Source organism: Saccostrea cucullata, unplaced genomic scaffold (assembly GCF_032062105.1).
Source record: "Saccostrea cucullata isolate Sc308-1 unplaced genomic scaffold, CSIRO_AGI_Scuc_v1 ctg2320, whole genome shotgun sequence".
NCBI classification, from domain to species: domain Eukaryota; kingdom Metazoa; phylum Mollusca; class Bivalvia; order Ostreida; family Ostreidae; genus Saccostrea; species Saccostrea cuccullata.
Window position 1 is genome coordinate 42,575 of NW_026924929.1, and position 23,534 is coordinate 66,108.

The 23,534-nt window shown below is 32.7% G+C and overlaps 3 protein-coding genes and 1 pseudogene across 3 annotated transcripts in view; 2 read left to right on the forward strand and 2 right to left on the reverse strand.

Moving 5' to 3' along the window:
- Window positions 1–962: 962 nt before the first annotated feature.
- On the reverse strand, window positions 963–3,012 carry LOC134267638 (uncharacterized; annotated as a pseudogene).
- Window positions 3,013–3,565: 553 nt separating this feature from the next.
- On the forward strand, window positions 3,566–5,867 carry LOC134267646 (uncharacterized). Its single transcript, XM_062749855.1, has 4 exons — window positions 3,566–3,581; window positions 4,113–4,235; window positions 4,382–4,574; window positions 5,036–5,867. Exons 2-4 carry the CDS (start codon window positions 4,115–4,117, stop codon window positions 5,550–5,552), a joined length of 831 nt encoding a protein of 276 aa, XP_062605839.1. The 5' UTR covers window positions 3,566–3,581; window positions 4,113–4,114; the 3' UTR covers window positions 5,553–5,867.
- A 242-nt stretch (window positions 5,868–6,109) lies between these two features.
- Window positions 6,110–8,765, reverse strand: LOC134267645 (uncharacterized). Its single transcript, XM_062749854.1, has 4 exons — window positions 8,381–8,765; window positions 7,792–7,984; window positions 7,470–7,650; window positions 6,110–7,100 (listed from the first exon to the last, which is right to left on the reverse strand). Exons 1-4 carry the CDS (start codon window positions 8,690–8,692, stop codon window positions 6,266–6,268), a joined length of 1,521 nt encoding a protein of 506 aa, XP_062605838.1. The 5' UTR covers window positions 8,693–8,765; the 3' UTR covers window positions 6,110–6,265.
- Window positions 8,766–10,726: 1,961 nt separating this feature from the next.
- LOC134267639 (uncharacterized) overlaps window positions 10,727–23,534 on the forward strand; it is a 76,432-nt gene continuing 63,624 nt past the window's right edge. The window contains exons 1-5 of the mRNA XM_062749848.1: window positions 10,727–10,738; window positions 16,586–16,631; window positions 17,652–17,893; window positions 19,353–19,538; window positions 19,652–19,803. Coding sequence (XP_062605832.1) covers window positions 17,667–17,893; window positions 19,353–19,538; window positions 19,652–19,803 — 565 coding nt within the window. The 5' untranslated portion in view covers window positions 10,727–10,738; window positions 16,586–16,631; window positions 17,652–17,666. The remainder of the gene's footprint in view (window positions 10,739–16,585; window positions 16,632–17,651; window positions 17,894–19,352; window positions 19,539–19,651; window positions 19,804–23,534) is intronic.

Below are 23,534 nucleotides of genomic sequence, written 5' to 3' on the forward strand. Positions count from 1 at the left end.
TTGACCGACCTGTCAAAATCCCCTATCCAATCCATACATTTTCTATAATTTTCACAGAAACAGACATTAGTTCATTTTAAAAATGAATACACTGTAACTACACAAGGAAGCTTTTTCAATGAATGATTTTAGAGCAAACAATAAATCTGTATTGCCCACTGTATTGTGAACATATCAATAAATTTCCAAGTACCAGTATGTGGATTTCTTGTGGCTAAAATCAATTTGTCCGTTAGCACCAAACAATTACTTATCCACCTTCAAAATTGTGGGTCAGAGTACATCAAACTAAGTTTTTATTATATGGCCTAAAAGGTAAAAAGTTTATTAGTCTTTTCTCGTAGAAATAAAAACCTTAACTCCATGCCCTGCAACTGATGTGTTCCATGGTTACCTTTAATATACAGCTTTTTTTATCTAGTATTTGTCTACTGATTATCTCATCAAGCCAGTAAAGAGAGAACATAACATGGTCAAATCTTACACTTAAAATTCACATATTTTTATTTGGGATACTTTACAAGATTACTGCAATTAGCTTTTCATATGTTTTTCCATGTTCATTACTTAACTACATGTATTTTTAAACAACTTATAAATATTCTCTGTTTATGGTCTAAAGGCCACATTATAGAACAGATTTTAATATTATACTCGACATACAGTTTGGGAAATAATTTGCTTGCAGTTAAATTAAAATGTACATGCCAAGTCTTGCACTTTTCAAGATATTTCATTCAAATGAAATGTATGAAAATTTTTACAAATTCATTCAATAGCTTAATCTTAAAAAGCAATATTTTACAGAGAAAGTTAAAACAGTAATAACAAGTATAACCAAGAACTATTTAATATGAACAATTGCAGCATAATAACAGTACAAACTTCAATAACGAGTTTTAATTCCCTTTCTAGGTGGTCAGAGACACTTCATTTACATACATTCATTATGATACATGATACTACATCAGGAATGACTGTAGATGGTCTTTGGTGCGTTGGGGGCAGCTGCAATGGGTACTACACACAGTGCAACATTTGCATTTCTTGCATGAGCAGATTCTGTCACAATCACCCTGGCAATCGATGCTCTGCTTTAGAATTTCTAAATCCCTTGACTGCATTCCAAGCAGATTGAAATTCTTAAGCACTGACACACGTACACACAGTTCAAGTTTCATTAGATCTTTCATTTCCTCTTCGCATTTGGAAACACTTCTCTTGAAACCATAACATACAGCTTGTCCAGCCCTCCCGTCCCTTGCACAACGCCCAACTTCCTGCCAGTAACTTAGACAGGAAGTTGGGAGTCCCCAATGCACAACAATGTCTACATCAGGAATGTTTATGCCCATACCAAATGCCACCGTTGAAATCAGGACCTGCACATTCCCCGTTGGCTTTGTAAATTCATTCAAAATTCTCTCTTTGCTCATTGGATCGGTGTTGGCATGAAACATCTCAACTCTTCTATTTTCTAGTGACGGAGAACTGTGCACAAAAAATCTGTCGTCAATGGAAGATATCAACCACAAATAAATGTTGTAGCAGACATTGATGGACCTGACATATAGAAGAATTTTCTTCTGGCTTTCCTTACTCTTGATGTGTGTCACAATCCATGCCAGTTCTTCCTCATACTTTTCCGACGAATTCTTAACATTTAAGAAAATGTTTGGCCTGTATAAATGAAAAATTATTTTATTAATTTAAGATACAAGCTACACACCAACATAATTCACTTCAATTATATTTCTCTTTTTTAAAGTACTGGTACAATCTACATGTATAATTCTTATCTTTTTTGTAATACAGTTAAATATTTTATTTCAGTATTTAAAGCATATTTCAGATTAAGAAAATTAAATAAGCTTCGAAAGGTACCTATCTGGCAGGACTGCAATTACTTTTGTTGATTCTGTTTGAAATCCGAGAGTCTCATAAATGTCCTCCTGGATCTTTCTTGTTGCTGTTGCAGTTAGAACAAGGGTGCTGGTGTTTATTATGCTTTGTAAACTGCAAACCTGTCTATACGCTGGTCTGAAGTCCAGTCCCCTAAAAAAGATGATTGACATGTAACAAGTTCAATGACATATACTGCATCAAGATGAAATTACAATGATGTTAATAGTGGCTATCTAATTTTCAGTCCTTATAAACAAAAAAAGCAATGCATAACAATTATTATGGATAAATGTTAATAAAATCAATTACCACGATGAAATACAATGTGCCTCATCAAACACTATAGCACACAGACTTTTGGCTTTAGGTTATCCCTCAAAACCTTTCTCCATCTCTGGTGTATTGCTGCCTCTGGTGATGCATAGATGACACTATAATGCTTGTCCATGATGTCTGTTTAGGCAAAATAATAAGAAATTAAAAATGTAACATGTGTAAACTCTGTTTAACAAGTCAGTCTTCACAGTCCCATTACAGTTGTGATACTTTTCTGCTCATACCCCCAGATTTACTCTAGCTAGAACCTTTATTAAGTACATTTATTGTATAATAGGATTATTGCTTAATTTAGTTAATTAATTCTGATTAAAACACATGACTTCATTAAATGATTAGGGGCCCTTAAAAATCCTCATTATCTCCATCTGGATTCACACATATATTTTTTTCTATCTTGGATGTAGTTTTTTTTTTCTTTTTTTTTAGGAAGGGGCTTAATTTTTTTTCAATATGGACACACCACATATGGAACAATCATAATCACCTTGGTTTTTAGTGTCATCCATCAAAGCAACTGCACTCACGTTGTGCTGCTCAAGGAATTCAACCTGGTCCCTCATCAGCGCTTTCAGAGGAGATATTACTAAAGCTGTGTGTCTTGGCGCACCTCCAATTAGCTAAAACATTTATAATCTGTTATTTACATGTAAACACTCCGAAATAAAATAAAAATAAAAACACCGAAAAATAATCAGCGAGACGCCCGCTTTGACTCACCTCGTCAGCAATCAAGGGTACCAAAATGTAAGTCATGGATTTCCCAAATCCTGTTGGCAGCAAAGCGAAAACATCTTTCTTCTTTAAAATATTGAATACAATATTTTTCTGCTCCTCTTTCAACTTAATATCAAACTTAAACCTTTCCAATATCGACAACAGCGCTTTCTCCTCTGCAGGCTCCATACTCGTGCGTATATGTCAACACTACCATATATGGGCATATGCAAATAAGCTGTTAAAATTGACAGCCGGAAGTTCAGCTTCAGGACAGCAAATATGGCGGACAATATGAATCGGGAAACTGGAGTATTTTGTAATTGTTGAAAACAGCAGGTTAGAGCCTCATATATGGCAATTTGTAGATTGTACAGTGAAAGGTAGAGTTAGAAACATAAAATACGATTTTTGTTTATGGATTTCAAGTCAGTAAATAGTTAGAATACCATGAAATGTTGCGGGAGCAAATCATTCCCGCATTTGCACCATTATAGAGATCCTAAGGAGTTGTAGCCCTCTCCCAAAAAAAAAAAAAAAAAAAAAAAGGGAGAGGGCTACATTATTGCAGCTAAATACTCTGCAGCAGTTGAAAGACTTAAGAGATACATTCCCACAAACAGGTTGGAATTAATAAATATTTCTAAATATCAATTCATATTATGATTTATTTGAGGAATTTAAGGATACATGCTTTAATGCACAAAATTTCGATGCATGGATTGGTTATTAGAACCATTTTAAGCTTAGTTTGGACTTTCAGTAAGGCATGACATTCTAGAAATTGACACTTCCTTCACTGTTGAAATGTACATTGGATAGACATTTGGGCAAATGCCAATCAGTGTATAGAATAACTGATATTAATATCTTAACCAATGAGAATCTTTTCGCCATTTGACGACAGGCAGTAAGCATGTAGCGCCAAAAATGTCATGCCTTACAAATAGTCCAAAATAAGTGTGAAATGGTTCTATTCTTGGACCTCAGTTTTTGATATTAATGAAACCTATAAATATTCTAATGTATTAAGAAGTTGTTTATTTTCTATGATTACCTCTTCTTTTAAATTTTATCATTACATTTTAATTAAAAAAATTTTGTCTCTATATTGGGCCTCATTTTAAAGAAACTTTATGCATTTGTTGTTTAAGGTATGTCACACTTATGGAATATTCCTGATGCTGTCCCAGATGCTATTCAGGAGATGGAGGTCCAGGATTTTGAGGATATCATGATTACCAGGATGAAAAGTCTCATCTTCTGTGAGGGTAATGGTAAGGAAATTTGTTAATAATGTTGATTCTAAAAAAAGCATCTTAAAACATTTTTGAACAGTGACATGGTATACATTTGATCTGTACCTTCTTTTAAGTATTACACCTTATTTACATCAAGTTCTTTATTCATTTTCAAATTTCAGCACCTCCATTTGCAATTGACCATGAATTGGTAGAGTTCACTGAGAAGAGTACAAGAGATCAGAGAACATCTGACATGTGGCAGAAACTACACATTGGTCGACTGACTAGTTCTTTGTTCGGTGACGTTTTGAAAGCTGGACCCAATCCAAATTCTTTAATCAAGCAAGTTGTGGAGGGTTCCAGTCTTCATAAGTAAGTTGTATTCTCAATGGTAATTCTATACATGTACTAATGTATTCTGAACTTGTGATGTAAGAAATTGTTCATTTGGTTCTGAATATTAATGTTTACCCCAAATGGGACTACAGGGATTATTAGTTAACTTTGTATTTTAATTGTAATGTAAATTTCTACAGGAAAATCATAATCCTGAAAGCAAAATATCATAATAGTAAACAGGGGGATAATAAACTTTAAATTAAAATAAAAAACATAGCAGAATTTAACCAGCAGCTTATACATGTAAACTTAATTAGTTTTTAGCATGTGACATGTCAGTTTACTGATCACCACACTTTAACATATGTAGTGTACTTATCAAATTTTTGCCACTCACAAAATAAATTTGTGAAATACATTTGTTTCCCAATGTTTGTATACCCTTTTCAGCTAATTTTTTAAAAAAGAAATTAAGTTCTGTTTTATTTCTTTAGGTATGCTGCTCTACCACCAGCTGTTAAATGGGGACAGGAAAAGGAAGCCCAGGCACGATCTGACTATGTTAATCTGAAATCTGCCATTAACGACAACTTTTCCGTCGAAGATACAGGTCTCACTTTGTGTGCAGATCATGCATTTTTGGGTGCTTCCAGTGATGGGAAGGTTTTGGATGGTGACAACATAGGTCTCTTGGAAATTAAATGCCCCTACTCCATCCAGGGAACCCAAGTAACCAGGAAGGAAGTGGGTGAAATTATTGCCATGGGATACCCCAATTTTAGCCTGGAGGAAAGTCTGGATGGGCCACGTCTCAAAAAGAGCCACAAGTACTATGCACAAGTCCAAGGGGAATTGGCAATTAAAGGATATCCCTGGTGTGACTTTGTCGTTTGGACAGACGCTGCACAAAACAATATTTGTATTGACAGGGTATATTTTGATTCTGAGTTTGTGGCATCTATGATGCCTAGACTTATTGATTTTTATATGCATCACATAGCCAAGAAGTAATTAAAACAAACACTGTATGAAATGATATGAATCATATATTCAAAAAATTTCATTATTTGTTTTCCATGAAATGAGCTAAATGAAAAATTTAATTAACTTAATTTATTTATTGACAAAAAACCCCACATGTGGCAAGAGTCATACATATTCAAATAAAGTATTCAAATCTAGTCATTGTCTTATGTTAGATGCATGACATATGAAGTTACAAATATTTCTTGTTGGTTTAACATCTGTTGGATTAAGAATTTTATAAGATATAAATGCCTTATCTAAAAAAAGTTTACAATATTCACTTCAAAGTTGTTTATAAAGAGTTGCAAAAAATGTTCGTATTCAACATTGGTATGATGGTAAAATAATAAAATATCAAATACCTTGAAATATTAATTTGATCACAATATCAGCCAACCTCTATTTGTTATTTGTATGTACTATTCTTAATTTTAATTTAATATCTTTTTAATTACTCCTTCATTCTTTAATACACTGTAGAACAGGAATTCACATCAAAGTTCTTCTAGTAATTAAAATTAAGTTTTTTTTTCCATTCAAATTATAAGACCTCAAATAAGCTGAGAATATAATACCCGGTATTTGCATGTAAGAAAAATATCTAGTTTAAACATGTATTGATATTGATAACTCACAATAATCAATTTTGAAATGTGTTGCACTATAATGTATATTTGGAATAAATACATGTACAAATATTAATTATTAACAAGTGGAACATCCAGATTTGTAAGCCAACAAATGACCTGAAAAATCTTGGTGATAAGTGGTTTCAAGGTTAGAGGCATAACACCATCTAAAATGTGAAAATTTTTCACTCTACCTATGCTCCTCTCCACATGAATTCTTAAAGAAGCTATCTCCTGTGTTTCAAATACCTCATCTGGTGAAAACTGTGGACTAACACCTCTAAATGGGGGAATGTTCAATTTACATTTCTTTTTTTCCAACAGATCTCTTATTGTAAAGCCTTTGTCAGCCATGACACTGTCATTTTCATCTAATAAATCTAAGATACCTGAATTCATTGTCAGTTCTCTGTCTGATATCTTACCTGGCCAGCCTACAGAAACAAAAGAAATAACACCTGATGGTGTAATACCAACAAGAAACTTCACAGTTGTATGGTGTTTATAGTTAGAATATGTTAAACTCTGATTTTCAAGATTTGAAGACCTCTGTATAAAAAGCTCTGTACAGTCAAGTATAACTCTAACAGAAGAATACTTAGCTTTGAAAGATAATGGCATGGTTCTATCAATAATATCTCGAGTCGGAAATGGATTGAGAGACTTAAGTTCACAGGAGAGTAAAGAAATCCAGGTGGAAAAGTATTTCGAAAAAGTACTCTCTGAAATACAAAATCTGTAAGCTAAGTCTGATGTGAAGAGTCCGAGTCTTAATCTGATGAGTACAGCAAATAACTGGTCAATCAATCCCAATGAGCCTGTTGATACTCTCTGTCTGTCTGAATCCTGGTCTGTGTTGGAACCAACCCAATACCTCATTCTCTCTGCCTTAGGTCTCAGGAAACTATCATTAAAAAATTATTATTGTCAGAGTTACAATATTAAAATAGAATTTATTGTGATGCAGATGTGAGATTTGGAGAAGAGGTAAACAAATACCTTAAATCTGGAAAGTTTTACGCCGATTAACTCGATTTTATTTTGCAAATTCGGGTCAAAATGGTGTTGATTACTTTTTTAATTTTCAAATTTCTGCGAAATACCACTGCTTTGTTTACATTTTCTTACTGGTAAATTATTTATAAGAAAAATATTTTTGCGAATGCAATGAATGCACAAATTTGCTAAAAATTTATCTACAGCAAAAATTTCCAGATTTACGGGTACTGTTTTCTTTTTTCCCAAAATGCTTTTGAAATTCCATCCTACATACTTGAAAAGCCAGGTGAACACTGCAAAGGAAGGTAGCCCAGTGTAATACTTGGTCTTTCCATCATCATTGGCTATCTTCTCTGCACTCCATTTGTGCCGATCACGTTCTCCCTTGAGGTCCTCCAACTCTTTCCTCAGGGCAAGGTTCTCCTCCAATAGAGGGTCAGGGTCACATTGTACACCTATAAATTTTGTTTTGAAAACAAAAAAAAAAATTGAGAGAGGTGTTACTTTTTTTCCTGCTGAAGACAGGTAAATATTGCATATATATATATATATGTTTCACATTACAGATATTCCTTGTCTTATACATGTATATATACCTTTATCATTAAAGGTTTTTATGTCAATGTCATCTAATTTCAATGTCTCATCTGGTACGAAGGTGCTGTTGTTGTTCATATCCTGAGAGTCTGAATCTGGGGGTTGCAAACAGCAATAGCTGTGGGTGTATAAGCTAAATTCATGGTGCCGCTGCATTAAACATCTGTCCCTAGCTTCTGCTTCATTAATTTCCTACAATTTGAAGTTTCAAGGTAATAAAATGGTGCAAATTATTTCAAACTTTAATACATGTTGTCAATCATTTTTTAAAATTCAAACATTGACAGTGTCATAAAAAAAAAATCCTCCAGAATTAATTGTCATATGTTTTAAATGTAAGGAATTGGTATTTTTGAGTATTTAATATAGAATTTTACTTAATCTATATATAGCTAGGGCTTCATTTTATGGGTCGGGTTAAAAATGTGAATAGGTTAATATTTTTTCTATTAAATTTTACAGTAATAGGTAAAGAGACCTGGCTAAAAACGAAGGCATATAATCATGATTATAATAATGCATTTTTCTTATGAAGATGACTATAACTATATACATAGTGTGTTTATTTATATGCTTATATTAAGCTACCTGCTGCAAATTTCTTCTGCATTTTCTCTCTTCCCTAGCTACGTCAGAGTCAGTTTGCGGTTTTTCCTTGTAGGTGAAAATTGTAGGTCTATAGTTCTCATCCTCCACCTCGTCGCTGTGCCACCCCCCTACGAAATGTTCAGAGCAGATTCGACTATATTCGTTCGGTGCCCAGTCATCTCTGTTAATCGCACGAATCCATGCCTTCCTCTTCTTACTGCCTTTTGGAAATCTGAAAAAACTTATGCCCTTGCCCTTTGCTTTCTCGCCTTGGCGATTAGAACACTGGTAAACAACGCAGTGAAAGACCATTACGTTGTTATTGTAAACAACCTTGGAATGCGGATGTTTTGTTGCCGTCCGGAAGCGTTTATACGCATGCGCTAAAAACAGGACCGCAGTTAACGTGAAAAGGCTTATGGCATTAGGCGCACTTGTTTCATAAGCCGGGTCAAGCCGGTTAATATTTCGGAACCGGGCAAGTCACTTGTTTCAAATATATTTAAGCCGCCGGGCGGTCAGAAAGTAGCCCGGATCGCCCGAAAAATTTCGAGCGGCCAAATGAAAAGCAATATGGCGGAAAACGGAGGTAGAAATGTTCTTGATGGTGAAACATTCGTTTTTTATCATTTGTCGTAGTCTCGGTGTCAATAAACAAACACTACTGAGATAATAAGAGACTTTACAACATATTTAATGTTTACATTTGCACGACAACATTTTTTTTTTCAATTTTAAAGCTGCTTTCCAGTTCTGTGGGTAACGAGACCCTATCTGCTCCAAATTCACAAATTATACATTGAATGGAACTAGTAAATATTAAAACGAAATATATCCACTAAATCGTTGTTCTCGTGCGTTCAGATAATTTTGATAATTTTTTTTTACAGCAACAGCACCAATACCAGCCAATCCGGCTTATTTTTCACTCGTTTCAGCGACACTAACCGGGTCAATATGACATGTGATAAAAGTGAACCGGGTCATCGCCCGGCTGTCTGAAACAAGTGCGCCCAATCTCACCCACAAATTGCGAAGGCGTGGGACAAAATTCTTTGAATTTGCTTATTTTAAAAAGGAAATCCTGATCGTATTCAGAACTTAAATATTTAAATGCTTGAGTTTCTGATCGATAATATCTTTGCAGTTTTTTTTTTTAAAAACAAGACTCTAAACAAATAGTCGGAATTTCCTACGGTACGAAAATAGACCAACTGTCATCTTCATTTGATGCACAATTTATTCAAAAGCTTCTAATCAATTTTTGAAATAACTATATTAGTCAAAAATTCTTTAGATTGAGTTTTTTTTACTAGAATACTAACTTTGAAAAAACCTTATCTTACTAGTATGTTTAAGTGGTCTTTTGATTTATCGTTACAATATTGTATTTCAGGTAATATTCAGGTGATTGGGTCTTTCAACAATCTATTTGAATTCCAATGGGTACTAATTGCGTCCCGTTATTAGCAGACATATTTTTGTATTTATATTAAGCAGATATATCGTTTCGACATAGGAATGGAAATAACCATTGTTAATTCACAATACGTCGTCGATTTAACTAAAGTTGAAGGCCACAACAAGTGTTTTCTTCTTTCCACGCATAAGACTTTGCACAAATTCTGCTTGATATGAATACAAAAATAGGTCTGCTAATAATGGAACGCAATTGGTACCCATGGAAAATTGTCAATATACAGTAAAATGTAAAATAGAAAGATCAATTATTTCACATTTTCAGAAACCTCCCAATAATATTCTAGATTATGAATGGAGTACAGCAAATATAGATTAAAAGGAATTAATGTGGAACCAAGTATTTATATAAAGAAAGTTGTTTTTAACCTCTATTTGTCCCCAGGAAAAAAAATGAAAATTCAGAAGTTTTATTGCATATCTACAAGATCTTTCCAATCATAGTAAAACGATTTGGCTATTGCTAAAATGCAAGAACAGTTCAGAGAACCAGGTTTTAAAAAAAACGTTTTTGCCCCTAGCTGAACCCCTTTTATGTAAATAATATATTTTGAAAAAATGCAAGTTTTATAAGTACCACCAAACATTCAAAAAATGCGTTTTCTGCTGCTTAAATTGTAAGAGTATTTTAGGACAGATAGAAGAACAGAATGAACAGGATTACAAATATATATAGAACCCTCTTTACAAAGTGCAGATATATCCAAATTTTCCATTAAGGAAATTTCTGTACAATAAATCACAAATAAAGTAAATAGCTTCCTGTCATATATCAGTAGAATGCATATATTTAAATTTTTTCTTATCTTTGGACATGCGCCTTGATTTAGTATTTTAATAAATGTCTCTATTGAGTCATTATCCAGGCAAGGAAATAAGGTGAGTGTTTAAGTGTTATTCAAATTAATATATGATTAGTGCATTTCAATTATAAATATGGTACTGTTTTTATTCATCTGAATTCATACTTACTAGTAAAAGGTAAGTTTTGTTGGATATTTTTTCATAAGTAACACGTGAAGAAATGACAGTTTTTTTTTTTTTTCTGAAATGCCGATTTAAATTTCAGAATTATTTAGGGGTACAGAAAGGAATGAAAGACATATATATAGATATGAATATCATTTAACAACAATATTTGTAATATTGGTTTGGCTTGCATATTTTAGAAATCAGGAAATGATATCTAAAATTTATTATTTTGTTTTTTTTTTTTAAATATGAAAATGTAATTAACATGACATTGCTTTAAAACTGCAAATAATGTGTAACACATTAGTCATTTGATGAGCTGAATTTATAATGGGGTTACTTTTCATGCAAACTAATGGTTAGTAGTTTTTTTTCCATAATGTTTACGAGCAACAAAGTTATGCATTAAACTTAATGTAGGTCAACTCTCGCCAATCCCAAAGACAAAATCGATAGAAAGAACAGATAACCTATCACCTCTTTATTTGATATTCGTTTAATAAAAAATATGTATATGCTAAAATATGTCCCTGCAGAGAGGAATATAGAGATAACAAACAATATTCAAGAGCAGAGCGACACATGAGGATTTGTCTTTCTGTCCGTCTGCAACACCTATATATAGGAACTGTATGAGATAATGGGAATTCACTAATATTCGTGGGGGTTTGATTTTATTGGTTTTCGAGGTATGAAGAGACCCACGAATATTTGTCCACCACAATATGCAATTATTATTCACACATACTACTACTTATCAATTCTTAAACCACGAAATCAAATCCACATGAATCATTATATTTTCATCAAACCATGAAAAAATATGACCCTTTGAAAATATGTGATTTTACAGCATGTATTTGATTTTTTGCACATGTATTGCTTTTCTTTTGTGAGTCACCATGATCGCCAATTTCGTTACCTTTGTACTTGATTAGTATTCTACTTTTCAAAATTCATTATGCCTGTATACAGTGTGTTTTGATATTTAAGTTGCAAATCTATGACATTTAGCATATTACTTTTTGTCATAAAAGATTATGTGAAAATAAAATGAATATCAGAGGTACAGTTCACTTGACCATGACTTTTGATACTTTGCGTATAATACCCCGCACTGTTTAAATTGTATATCTGCAGTATTTAATCTCAAAGTTCATAAAAGAATCCAAATTAGGAGCAGAGCAAACACGGACCTCGGAAACATCAGAGGTGGGATTAGGTGCCATGGAGGAGTGAGCATCCCCTGCTGACCAGTTATAACCGCCGTTTGCTCCTTGTTATGTTCGAGAAATATCGAAAGAATCCGTTGTCAATTCAGTGTATAAAAATGCACTAACAATTAGTATGAAAAACGTCCGCCAGGTTTTGACTCAATGATAAATTGTATTTGCTGACAAGGTCATTGTATCGTTCATAGAACTTACGAAATGATGAATTTAACCCCCTTCCCCGCAGTTAAGCATTTTAAGTTGAAGACCACAGCAAGTGTTTTCTTCTTTTCATGCATAAGATTTTGCGCAAATTCTGCTTCATTTGAACATAAAAATATATCTGCTTATGATGGAGTGCTATTGGTACCCATGGGATTTCCAATAGATTGTTGGAAAACCTGGGCTCTATAAACCACAAAGATATTTCCAGTCAGAAACTCAACCAACTCTTTGATGTTAACTTCAGAGAACTTATATGTACAACCAATCATTCAAAAACTTATGCTTAAATTGTAGGAGTAGTGTTAAGAAGAAAATTTAGTGACTGGCAGAAGAAACGGGATAACAAAAATATACCCAAGCAATGATAAGTTGTATTTTCTAACTAAGACTTTATTATGACTATAAAATTTACGAAATGCTTGCTTTAATCGAAACTGTTCAAATTCCTGTAACATCAATTTATCTGTCAAAAGCCTGCCTTAGTTTACAAATTTGACAGTACGCTTGTGAGTATCGAATAATTGGGAGATGTTAACCCCATAAACAGCAGATAGTGACATGTAATCACATGGACAAAGAAAAATGACGGTGTAGGATGATGCCATCTCGTTTGCCAAACAAATTAGTCGTTAGTTCGCCTGTATTATCAATAGTGAGTAAACATCCAAATATGAAACACATGTGGTAGTCTCTTAAAGACTTTAATGTCTTCAATTTTAAGTTCACTGGGATATATCGAGTCGACGTATGAATAAAAGTAACTATTGTTTATTAATGAAACGTATAATTTAACATAAAAATATGCTTCCTAATAATGGAGCCAAGTTGTTATCCATGGGAAATCCATCAGTTTGTAGCATGACCTTATCTCCAAAAACCACTTAGATATTTTTGATTCGAAACTCATGATCAAGCATCATCTTAAATTTCTCTACTTCAGAGTTTTAATGTACCACAGAGTCCGACACTTCTGTTTCATACTTGGATATTTTACTTGAAAAAGACACTAATGGTAATCTAACAACCAAGCTATATGATACAAGTGATGACTTTAACTTTTCTATCGTCAACTTCCCTAACTTATGCAGCAATATACCTTCATCACCTGCATACGGAGTATATATATCTCAGTTGATTCGATAGGCAAGAGCATGCTCTACGTATGAACAATATCTAAAACAAGGTATTCACAAGCAAGTTGATGAAACAAGAATATCAACAGTTTCGTTTAAAGTCATCATTTTGTAAATTCTAAGGTCGATACAATGACCTTGTCAGCAAATACAATTTATCATTGCATGAAATGCTGACTGACGTTTTTCATACCCATTGTTAGTCCATTATTTATACACTAAATTGACGACGGACTTTTTTCAGTTATTTCCTGATCATGACAAGGATCACACAGCGGGTGTGACCGGTCGGCAAGGGATGCTCACTTCTCCATGGCACCTGATCCCACCTCTGATGTTTCGTGGGTCCGTGTTTGCTCTGCTCTTATTTTGTATTGTTTTATGGACTTTGAGATTGAATACCGTTCCCATATCCTTCATTAGAGTGTTTCTTAACAAAATTAACAAGCAAATAAACACTGACAAGGTAAATTGATTTACAAGTTCCACTTTTTCTGAAAAAGCAGCTGTCATTGATGTCAAGAAGCTGAATTTAAGACTAGTTGGAACTGTTTGTGTTCATTATTATAGTAATACTTTGTGATTTTACATTTTCCTTGAGTTCATTGAAGATTAAAAGTATTCACAACTAATCTTCACAAAATCTCGAATACACGGTTGTATGGTAGTCTTGACGTTTCTCCTTCACTGATGTAAATATTTGATTGTAATGAAACAGGCTTTAGAGAGAATTTACTTGATCTCGCTTTTTATCGTTGTTTATCGGAAGTTTTATGGAGTTTTGAAACAAGGTAGGTTTAGTAATTAAGATTCATTTGATATTGTTGGGAATATTAAAATATTAGATTTTTAAAACTTACAAATGTTTTTGAAGAACTTCCTCCTTAGACATGGAAATATGGGTATTAGTGGGATTACCAAAGGTAGAATTGAATCATACATGTAGTTCCCCTAAAATATAATTTATATAATGAGCCATAAAAACAAAGGCAATAGTGTTACTTGCTTCGTCGAATGGTACAAGTACACATTAATCGAGCAGTGTACACTGGGAAATTAGCTTTAGATCATATTTTTAAACAAGAGTTATATTTTTATACCCATGAATTTAGGGCCTATGTAGTCTAAGGAACATGTTATCCACACGATGCTTTAGTAACATATGTTTTATGGGTTGTTTGATATATTGGTCAAGGAAATACGTGGCGTGCGGTACAAAACTAAGTAAAACAACGGAAACATAAAAGAGGGTTTTCGTAAGTCAACATCAGAATGTTTCAGCCAGAACTGCTGATTAGACGCTGTGTGGAAGCACATGAGTATGAACGAATGTTCCAGGGAAGTATTGTGAAGCTGGCAAAACGCAGCGTCACGTTGCAGCAAGACTTTATCTTATGGAACTGATATTTACAGGCAGGAAGATGTCAAAATGGCTGTAATCGGGACGTCCAAGGCGTACGACAATCCGTAATGATAGTTATTTGGCCATTTTTGCTAAGACGCACCTTTTCCAATGAACAATGGGCAGCATAGGTCAGCGCTAGAGGACCTCGGGGGGAGGTCATACAAAATACTGAAAATCATTTTAATGATGTAATTTGATCTGAAAAAAAAATATTTCCAGGTCTACCCCCTACATGGCAAATGAACAAGTCGTACCTTGTGTTCCAACCAATTTATCACATGCAATGTTTAATCTTCAATTCTTGAATATAAAATATGACACCTAATTGAAAACTGCATTCTATTTTCTATAATAAAATACTTTTAATTTGTTGATCCTTAACCTTTTTGTGCATTATAAACATTTTTGTTGCCCCTTAAACTCTTTATGCGATACATTAACATTCACCTGATACATTAAATTGATTCTGACAAAGTGTCAAGGTCTTATTTATGTTTAATACATCACTTTGCGTAATCTTTAACAGAATTCACTAAATTTATTAAATATGGAAACCAATTACAATTTACTGGGTTCACTGAATTTGGAACCTTAAAAAAAGCAATTTAAGTTTCTCATTATGAACTATATTTACCTCATCAGTAATGTCGTATAAAGCAGGACCATAGTCATCGAATGAAGAGAGTTATCACTTTGGAGCATTAAGTTTAAGATATTTGATGTCAAGACTCTGCATACTGTTTGTTGTAATGGAAAAGTTTGGAAACAATAATCGACGAATATTTGGAAAAAATACAAGGCGTGGACCTCAACTTGAAACATAAGAAATAATTCTTTAGGGAACCCCCATTGGCTGCATATAGACGCCCGAGGTACTTAAAGGAAATTGTAGTAAGAACAAGACAGGACGTCCCATTATCTAACGCAGGCTTTAAAGAGCTGGGTGGTCGTGGCCATTTTTAGACTAATACTAATTTGATTTCCATTAGAAGAAGAGCTCCATATAAAAATATGATAAAATGCTAAAATTTATGTAATTTCTCTTTGCCAAATGATAGTGACAGCATAAAATATCATGTTCCAAAATTGAAGTTATGCCTGGTGGTTAATAAAAAAAAATAATTAGTTGACCCCCTAGCCTCCTTAAAACTTGAACTTAGAGTATCGAGATGTCTTCTCTGTAAGCAAAACTCTGACACAGACAGCTTTAACAGCCCCAATACCGCCAAAGCTAAAAAATGCTAGAGAATTTGTCTTGTCAAACAAAAAACTACATTTATCTCATCAGTTGCAAAGTTTGTTCCAAAACTACACGACAGATCGTCCCAAAATTTGATAAATTTTATTGTTCGTGTCGTTGGTTACTTCTAGTGCTTCATATAAATTTCCATCCATGACCATGTATCTTCTTAGTTGATCCGACGCTTAGGATATATAGTGCTGTTATTTTTTAGTGCTTTATATATACATTTGAATGACATTTAAAAGCCTGCAAGCAAATATTTTATTAACACATGATGAAATTGAATATCTCTTTTTCTAACTGTTTTAAGACGATAATTAAATTTGTATGTCATTAATCTACTGATAAAGAAATATAACAACATACATAATAACAAACATAGTGCGTTTGTAAATCACATTAAAAAACACTTTATTCTTCACTTATATTATCATGACACATTCTCTATTTATTAACAAAAAGTACTTATTGTTTTATATTCGTTTTGTTTCTTTAAAAAGTGTTTAAAAATAAATACATAAATTACGCTTTTCGCAGTATAACGTGTTTCTGTAGAAAATAAGCAGGAAAAGGCAGCACATACGTAAGTACATTCTGTCCAAAAGTTAATTTTAAATTTGTATTTTTAGCATTTAAACGGAAATGTAAGAACTCTGATTTTTTTTTTCATAAATAGAGACATCAAAGAAAAAACATAAAAGAAAAGAGACGGTGACAGGCGGTAAGTAATTGAAAAGTTTATGATAATAATTCAACAGTTTCTGATTTAAATTGTCTTAGAGAAATTAGCAGGATGTGAAATATTAAGATTTGCTACGTACAGCCTACATGATGGCACAGAATATATAGAAAAAGTAATTACTAAATATAATATTATACGAGTATACGTATATTTGATTGAAAATATACTTTTGGAAAAAGGATACACTGCTTCTGTTTCGAAAGAACTTAAAATCTTGTAAAATAATTGTAAATGTATAAGCATTAAATATAGAGATAACGAATAGTATATTGAAGATCAGAAGTCCATTAACAATACAAAATAGGAGCAGATCAAACATGAACCTCCAAAAAATCAGAGGTGGGATCAGGTGCCATGAAGGAGTAAGCATCCCCTGAAATGTTTTATGTTAATATAAAGTAAAACGAAATTTAGTCAATAACTTCTATATGTAAATCTTTATGTGTGGTTTTCAATCTAAAAAAAACCTAGATTTAATTCGACCTTGTTTATCGAATAAAGATTTTCAATTGATTCTTTTTCGACTTGAACGAAATACAGCAGTGGTGTGAAAAACCAATTCCAATCAATATATTTCGGTATTAACTAGATTTAGACTACAATACTTGTATTTCTCTCAACTCTTCCTCATTATGCTGCTATGTGTTCTTAAGTCATTTAATTGAGTTGCCGTCCAACACTTGATTCTTTTGTACTCTTTCAAAAATAAATCAAGGCATAGGAGTTATTGTCACTGGTTGAACAAAAGCCCACAGTTTGCAATGGACTTTTTGATAAAGACAAACATCAGCAAATCTTTTTTTATGTCACAGATAAGCTAACCCTATTGAATTTAATTAAAGTAAAAATTGCTTTTTATAGTGCATTGTAAATTTCATGATGAATTCAGAAGAACATAGACTAACTTTCCTTGAAGAATTAAAAGAGCGAATCGGAAAAAAGACAAGTAGACCACTTACTGTGGCTGTGATTGGAACACCAGGAGCTGGAAAGTCCTCCTTCATTAATACCATGATAACTAGCATAACTGGAAACTACCGGCAATGGACAAGGACGGGAGATTTTGGGGGATTTGGACAAGCAATTACACTTCGAGTGATTCGGTAAAGCATAGATGGAATGCCTTCCTCTAATAACTATTTGCCCAGGTTACACAAAAAACGTGTGATAATGAAGTTTTATAAAGTTTTTTGCGATTTCTTATTTATGTGCGATTTCTGTTGGTTTGTTCTTTTCTATTACTTTTTTTAAGTGTTAGGTGGGAGTATTACAACGTTTAGAATAGCGCATTAGAAATAACATTATTTTCTTAAGAAATAAAATTCAAATAATTAATAATACCCCAAACTTGATATTTTATAATTTAATCTGCATACCGTGTATATCATTTATGTTGCTGTTGTTTATTCAAGAAGGAAGACTTTTTCATTTACATGAAAAATTCGTCTTTAGAGATAAAACACCTTGCGTTATTTTCATCACCAGGGGATATTTTCATTTTATTTTAAATTTTGAATTCTTTTTTTCTGGCAAAATTTTAGGACATTAGAATAGGAAAAAATACCTAAAATATAAAGGGACTCTTTAAGCTACATGTACATTTTATTGTTAAAATGAGTTACTTATTTTGATTTTAACTTTTCTATCGTCGACTTCATTTACTTTTGCAGGAATGTACCTTTATCACCTGCATACAAAGTTTATGTATGTTTGTATATGCAGGAACATGCTTTACGTATGAACACTTTCTAAAACGAGGTTGATTATTTACAAACAAGTTGATAAAAAAAGAATATCAGCAGTCTTGTTTCACGTCATCATTTCTATGGTTTATACAATGACCTTGTCAGCAAATACAATTTATCATTGAGTCAAATGCTGACTGACATTTTTCATACTAACTTTTATTCTATTATTTATACACTGAATTGACGACAGACCCGATCAAGACAAGAAGCACACGACGGTAAGACTGGTCAGCAGGGGATACTCACTCCTCCATTGCACATGATCCTACCTCTGGTGTTTTAGGGGTCCATGTTTCCCTAACAAAAAATACTATAGTTATTTACGGTAGTAATCACTTTGACACTTTGAAAAACTTTGGCGAAAACTTTGACACTTTGAAAAACTTTGACAAAAACTTCGACACTTTGAAAAACTTTGACTCTTTGAAAAACTTTATCGAAAACTTAGACACTTTGAAAAACTTTATTGAAAACTTTGATACTTTGAAAAACTTTTAATTTTTGAAAAACTTTATCGAAAAACTTTTACACTTTGAAAAACTTGATCGAAAACTTTATCACTTTGAAAAACTTTATCGAAAACCTTGACACATTGAAACTAAATTGAAAACTTTGATACTTTGAAAAAAACTTTATCGAAGACTTTGACATTTTGATTTACTATACTTAACCATAGCAAAGTATAGTTAACTATAGTTTTTTGTTAGGTTTGCTTTGTTCCTATTTTGTTTTGTTTATGGACTTTTGATTTTAATTAATTATCGTTATCTTCATATGTTTCATTTGAGAAAAAGTGATTATAGTCTTTTTTTAGGATATCAAGAGAGAAATACATGTCTTCTGCCGACAAATCACACCAAGAGTATGATTTTCCAATCTTTGTTGACATCGCAGGATTTCAGAATACAAATGATGAAATCACAAGCGAGCTACTTAACCTTTTCTTTTATGGAAGGGTTCCGTCCAACGTCCTTCTTGCTAAAGTTGCAGAGGAAATCAGGTTATTACTGTGTAACTGTGCTTTTCTTGTCTCTTTGATAATTTATTCGGTAAAATCTTTAAAATAATTATAATTAGTTATGAAAAATAATTTTTATTGCATTTTAACATAAGAAAACACGGAAAGTGGTTTACGGATAAGAAGTATCCCGAAACGCCAGAATGCAAGAAGGTCGACAGAGTTATTTTTATGGCTTCAGCGGAAAATCCAAATTTACCAGTGCAACTTATGCAAGCTGTGTTAACAGTACTCCGCAGAAAAAAGGGTGAGAAAATAAACGCACATTAAAATAATGCATACGACATTGTGAAATATAAAGACCTATCTTATTCAGAGCCATTGACAAACTTGATCTTAAACTGGCGTTTCAAAAAGTTGAAAACTTTATTTCCATAATATTTAAATATTTTTTATTAGACCTAAGGCCAAGATCCATGACACGTTCCTATATCAGATTTCTCTAAAATTGAGAAACACATTCTTCTAACGATCCGTCGATGAATTTAGCTTGGTAAAATAAGATGTATCAAGACTCGAGATTTTTAAGTAAACCCAATAAAAATAGATACTTTAAACTGCTTTTTTAATCAACAGATATGAAGGTCTTGTGTAAATATTAGGGTTTTTTAAATATCTAATATAGGATGGATATAGCGTACAGTATTCAATCTCAAAGTCAATACAACAAAACAATATAAGAGCAGAGCAAACACGGACCTCAGAAACATCAGAGGTGAGATCAGGTGCCATGGAAGAGTGAGCATCCCCTGCTGACCGCTTCACACCCGCCGTTAGCTCCTTGTCATAATCGGGAAATAGCGGAAAAATCCGTCGTCAATTCAGTGTATAAGTAATAATCTAACAATCAGTATGCAAGATGTCCGACAGAATTTGTCTCAATAATAAATTGTATTTGCTGACAAGGTGATTGCATCCATCAAAGAACTTACGAAAGGATGACTTTAAACGAGTCAGCTGATATTCTTGTTCCATCTACTTGCTTGTCAATAATTTATCCCGTTTTAGAAATTGTTTATATGTAGAGCATGCCCTTGCGTATCGAATCAACTGAGATATATATACTATGTATACAGGTGATGAAGGTACTTTGCTGCATAAGTTAGGGAAGTAGACGATGGAAAAGTTAAAGTCATCACGTTCGTCATCTCCCATTAACGTCTTTTCAAGTAAAATATCCAAGTATGATACAGATGTGTCAGACTCTGTGGTATCCTTTATCTCAAGCTCACTAGGATATATCGTATCGACGTAGGAATGGAAATTAATTTTTTTAATTGACAATGCTTTGGCGATATATCTAAATGTCGAGTTGAAGACCACAGCAAGTGATTTCTTCTTTTCTCGATTTTGCACAAATTCTGTTTCAGTATTGCTTACAGTCTCTCAGAAAATTGATTTCCATATTTTCTTGATCTTATCTTCAAAAGTATATAAATATGAACGTAGGTAGCCGGGTTACTTTTTTTTATTAGAATGCCGTGAAAATGCTTCAGTTTCTACATAATTCTATAACTGCTGTAAAGTACGGGAACAATTAAGTTTAAATCAATTATGATGCAATAATGGAGCTAGCACTTAAAAGACACTATTAACTCATTTACTAAATTTTGGTCTTAAAAGAAAAAATAACTGTTCATGCTTATTAATGTACATGAATACGTTTACATATTTTTTTTCTTGCTAATTGAGATATCCCAATATTTGGTGACTGTATTAACGAAAAAAGATCGGAAAGAACAGGACGAGGTTTCTGAAGACTTTGAAATGGTATTTAGAACAACTCTTGGATTGTCTCAACTGGACTATCTTCATTGCACAAACTACTGCGATGACAACATAAAAGAAATTAGAGAGAGAAATATGAAACATTATCCTGAATTAGACATCCCGGTGCTTAAGTTCCTTATACAGGCAAATGATCTTAAAATTCAATGGAAGGGTTTTGATATGCTTAGATTTGTAATTCTGTATTTTTTATAACAGTTAATGGTCCCTTATTTTTACATGTATTTTGGTAAATTGATTTTTTTTGTTTAATTCTAGCATAAGAATCTACAAACTTTATAGCAAAGAAAATAGTAAAAAAAAAAAAAAAGGAGAATAGATTTCAAAAGAACAAAAAAGATAATAATGTTGCTTAGATTATACGTATATTGTGGTATACAGAACATAAATGTGTGTAGGGTTTTTATATAGGTTTAAAGTTGTGACATCTTTTTATAGGTATTGGATCCCATTGCTGAGTGTACTGATTTTGAGAAGAATATTGGATTTTCAAAGAAAAGCTTCATGGAGTGGTTTTACACAATGGCTGCAAATTTGAAAGAAATAAGCAATATTCATTTGCTGTTTATGATTATTGTAACTATTCTCATTGCCATTATTCTTGCCCTAGTGTTATATCGCTGAAAAGAAAGTAAATGTTTTGACGTTTCCGTCTTTTTGAACTAAAATAAAAATTTTAAATATATGTTTCACAATAATGTAATGAATTAATCTTTCTTTTGTGATTTTATTTACATTGAGTATTTTGTACATGTATATGAAACATAATCCTACATCATGCTCATCTTCTTCTTAACCCTAAATCTATAGTCCTGCTGGACACATTATTACAGGCGACGTAGATATATATAAAAACTAGTAGACTAATTTTTCACAGAACAATTAAGTCTTTCCACCATATCAAATTCTTTCAATTGCTTTTTAATATACTTTCTAAAATTGATTTTTAAGCAAAAAGAACTCAAAAATGGCTTCACAGATAGAAACTTAATAAATGAAATGACCTTGGCCTGCCTATGACCTTGATTGAATTTTTCAAGGTCAAGGGTCACATGGTCACATTGCTACTGATCCCATGTCTCTACAACTCTATTGGTATACTTTTTTAAAGTAATATGACCTTAACCTTTGACTTTGCAGAAATATTAAGGTAAAAGGTCACATAAATCTTATGCAGTTGCTCCCAAGTCTCTGCGACTTCTCGTTTTAATTTTTGAATTACTCCTTATATATTCAAAAACCTCCAGGGACAATAACTCAGTAAAGGGATCGAAGAATACTTTCGCAATGAATATGATTGGAAAGTGTCCAAAACTAGTCGAAGACATTGGTGAAGGTTTTGAACCTCGTACGGTTTCGGAGGAGAAGTAATGACAAGCATTTATTTCTTGCAAAAGGAGCAATAACTTCAAGAGGGGTCAAAGATAAAGAAAAAAAGGGGGGTAATTTTTCAGAGTAACTTTAAATATCCAGTATTATGAACTTAAAAGTTTTTATAAAAATTGCAGTTTCAAAAGTCCCCCAGAAATAAGAAAATAATAAACATAAGCATTTGAAGAGGTCTTTCCACAGAAAAGGTGAAAGACCTTATAACAAACAGCAGAATATCAATACGTTTTTCACAGAAATGTTGTAAAAACCTAATAAAAATAATTACTAGTACTCTTACTGTTCTTGAGAGGTCTTTCCACCTGATTTGAATTCACATTTTATATTTATCTCTTTAAAATTAGATTTCATTATCTTTGACCTTGAAAAATTATTTAAGGTCTAGGGTCACATCAATAAACATCATGAGTCTAGATCTTGTATTTCTAAAGTTATAAGACTTTATAGTAAGTGCAAAGACATTATAAAAGGACTATAGCTCGTATAATGGGTCATCAGATCCTTTCCCACTTTTACATTTTCGCCTTTCAAACATTTTAAAACTTTTTATAGACTTGTGTATTTTCTTTAAGTTATCGATCCTTTATGCGTGTCCATTCTTGATATAAGAAACACCCAAGAGAGATAAAATCGTAAAAATCTAATGTATAGTTGTCAGTCAGGCAGAACAAACCTCAGTATATGCACACTATCTCCGAGCACAAGAATAACTCACTCTGAGTTACTCGATACAGATATTCTTGGCAGCATTGAGCTGCGATGAATTTCACTTGGATTTATTCCTTTAATTTCTTTAATCAC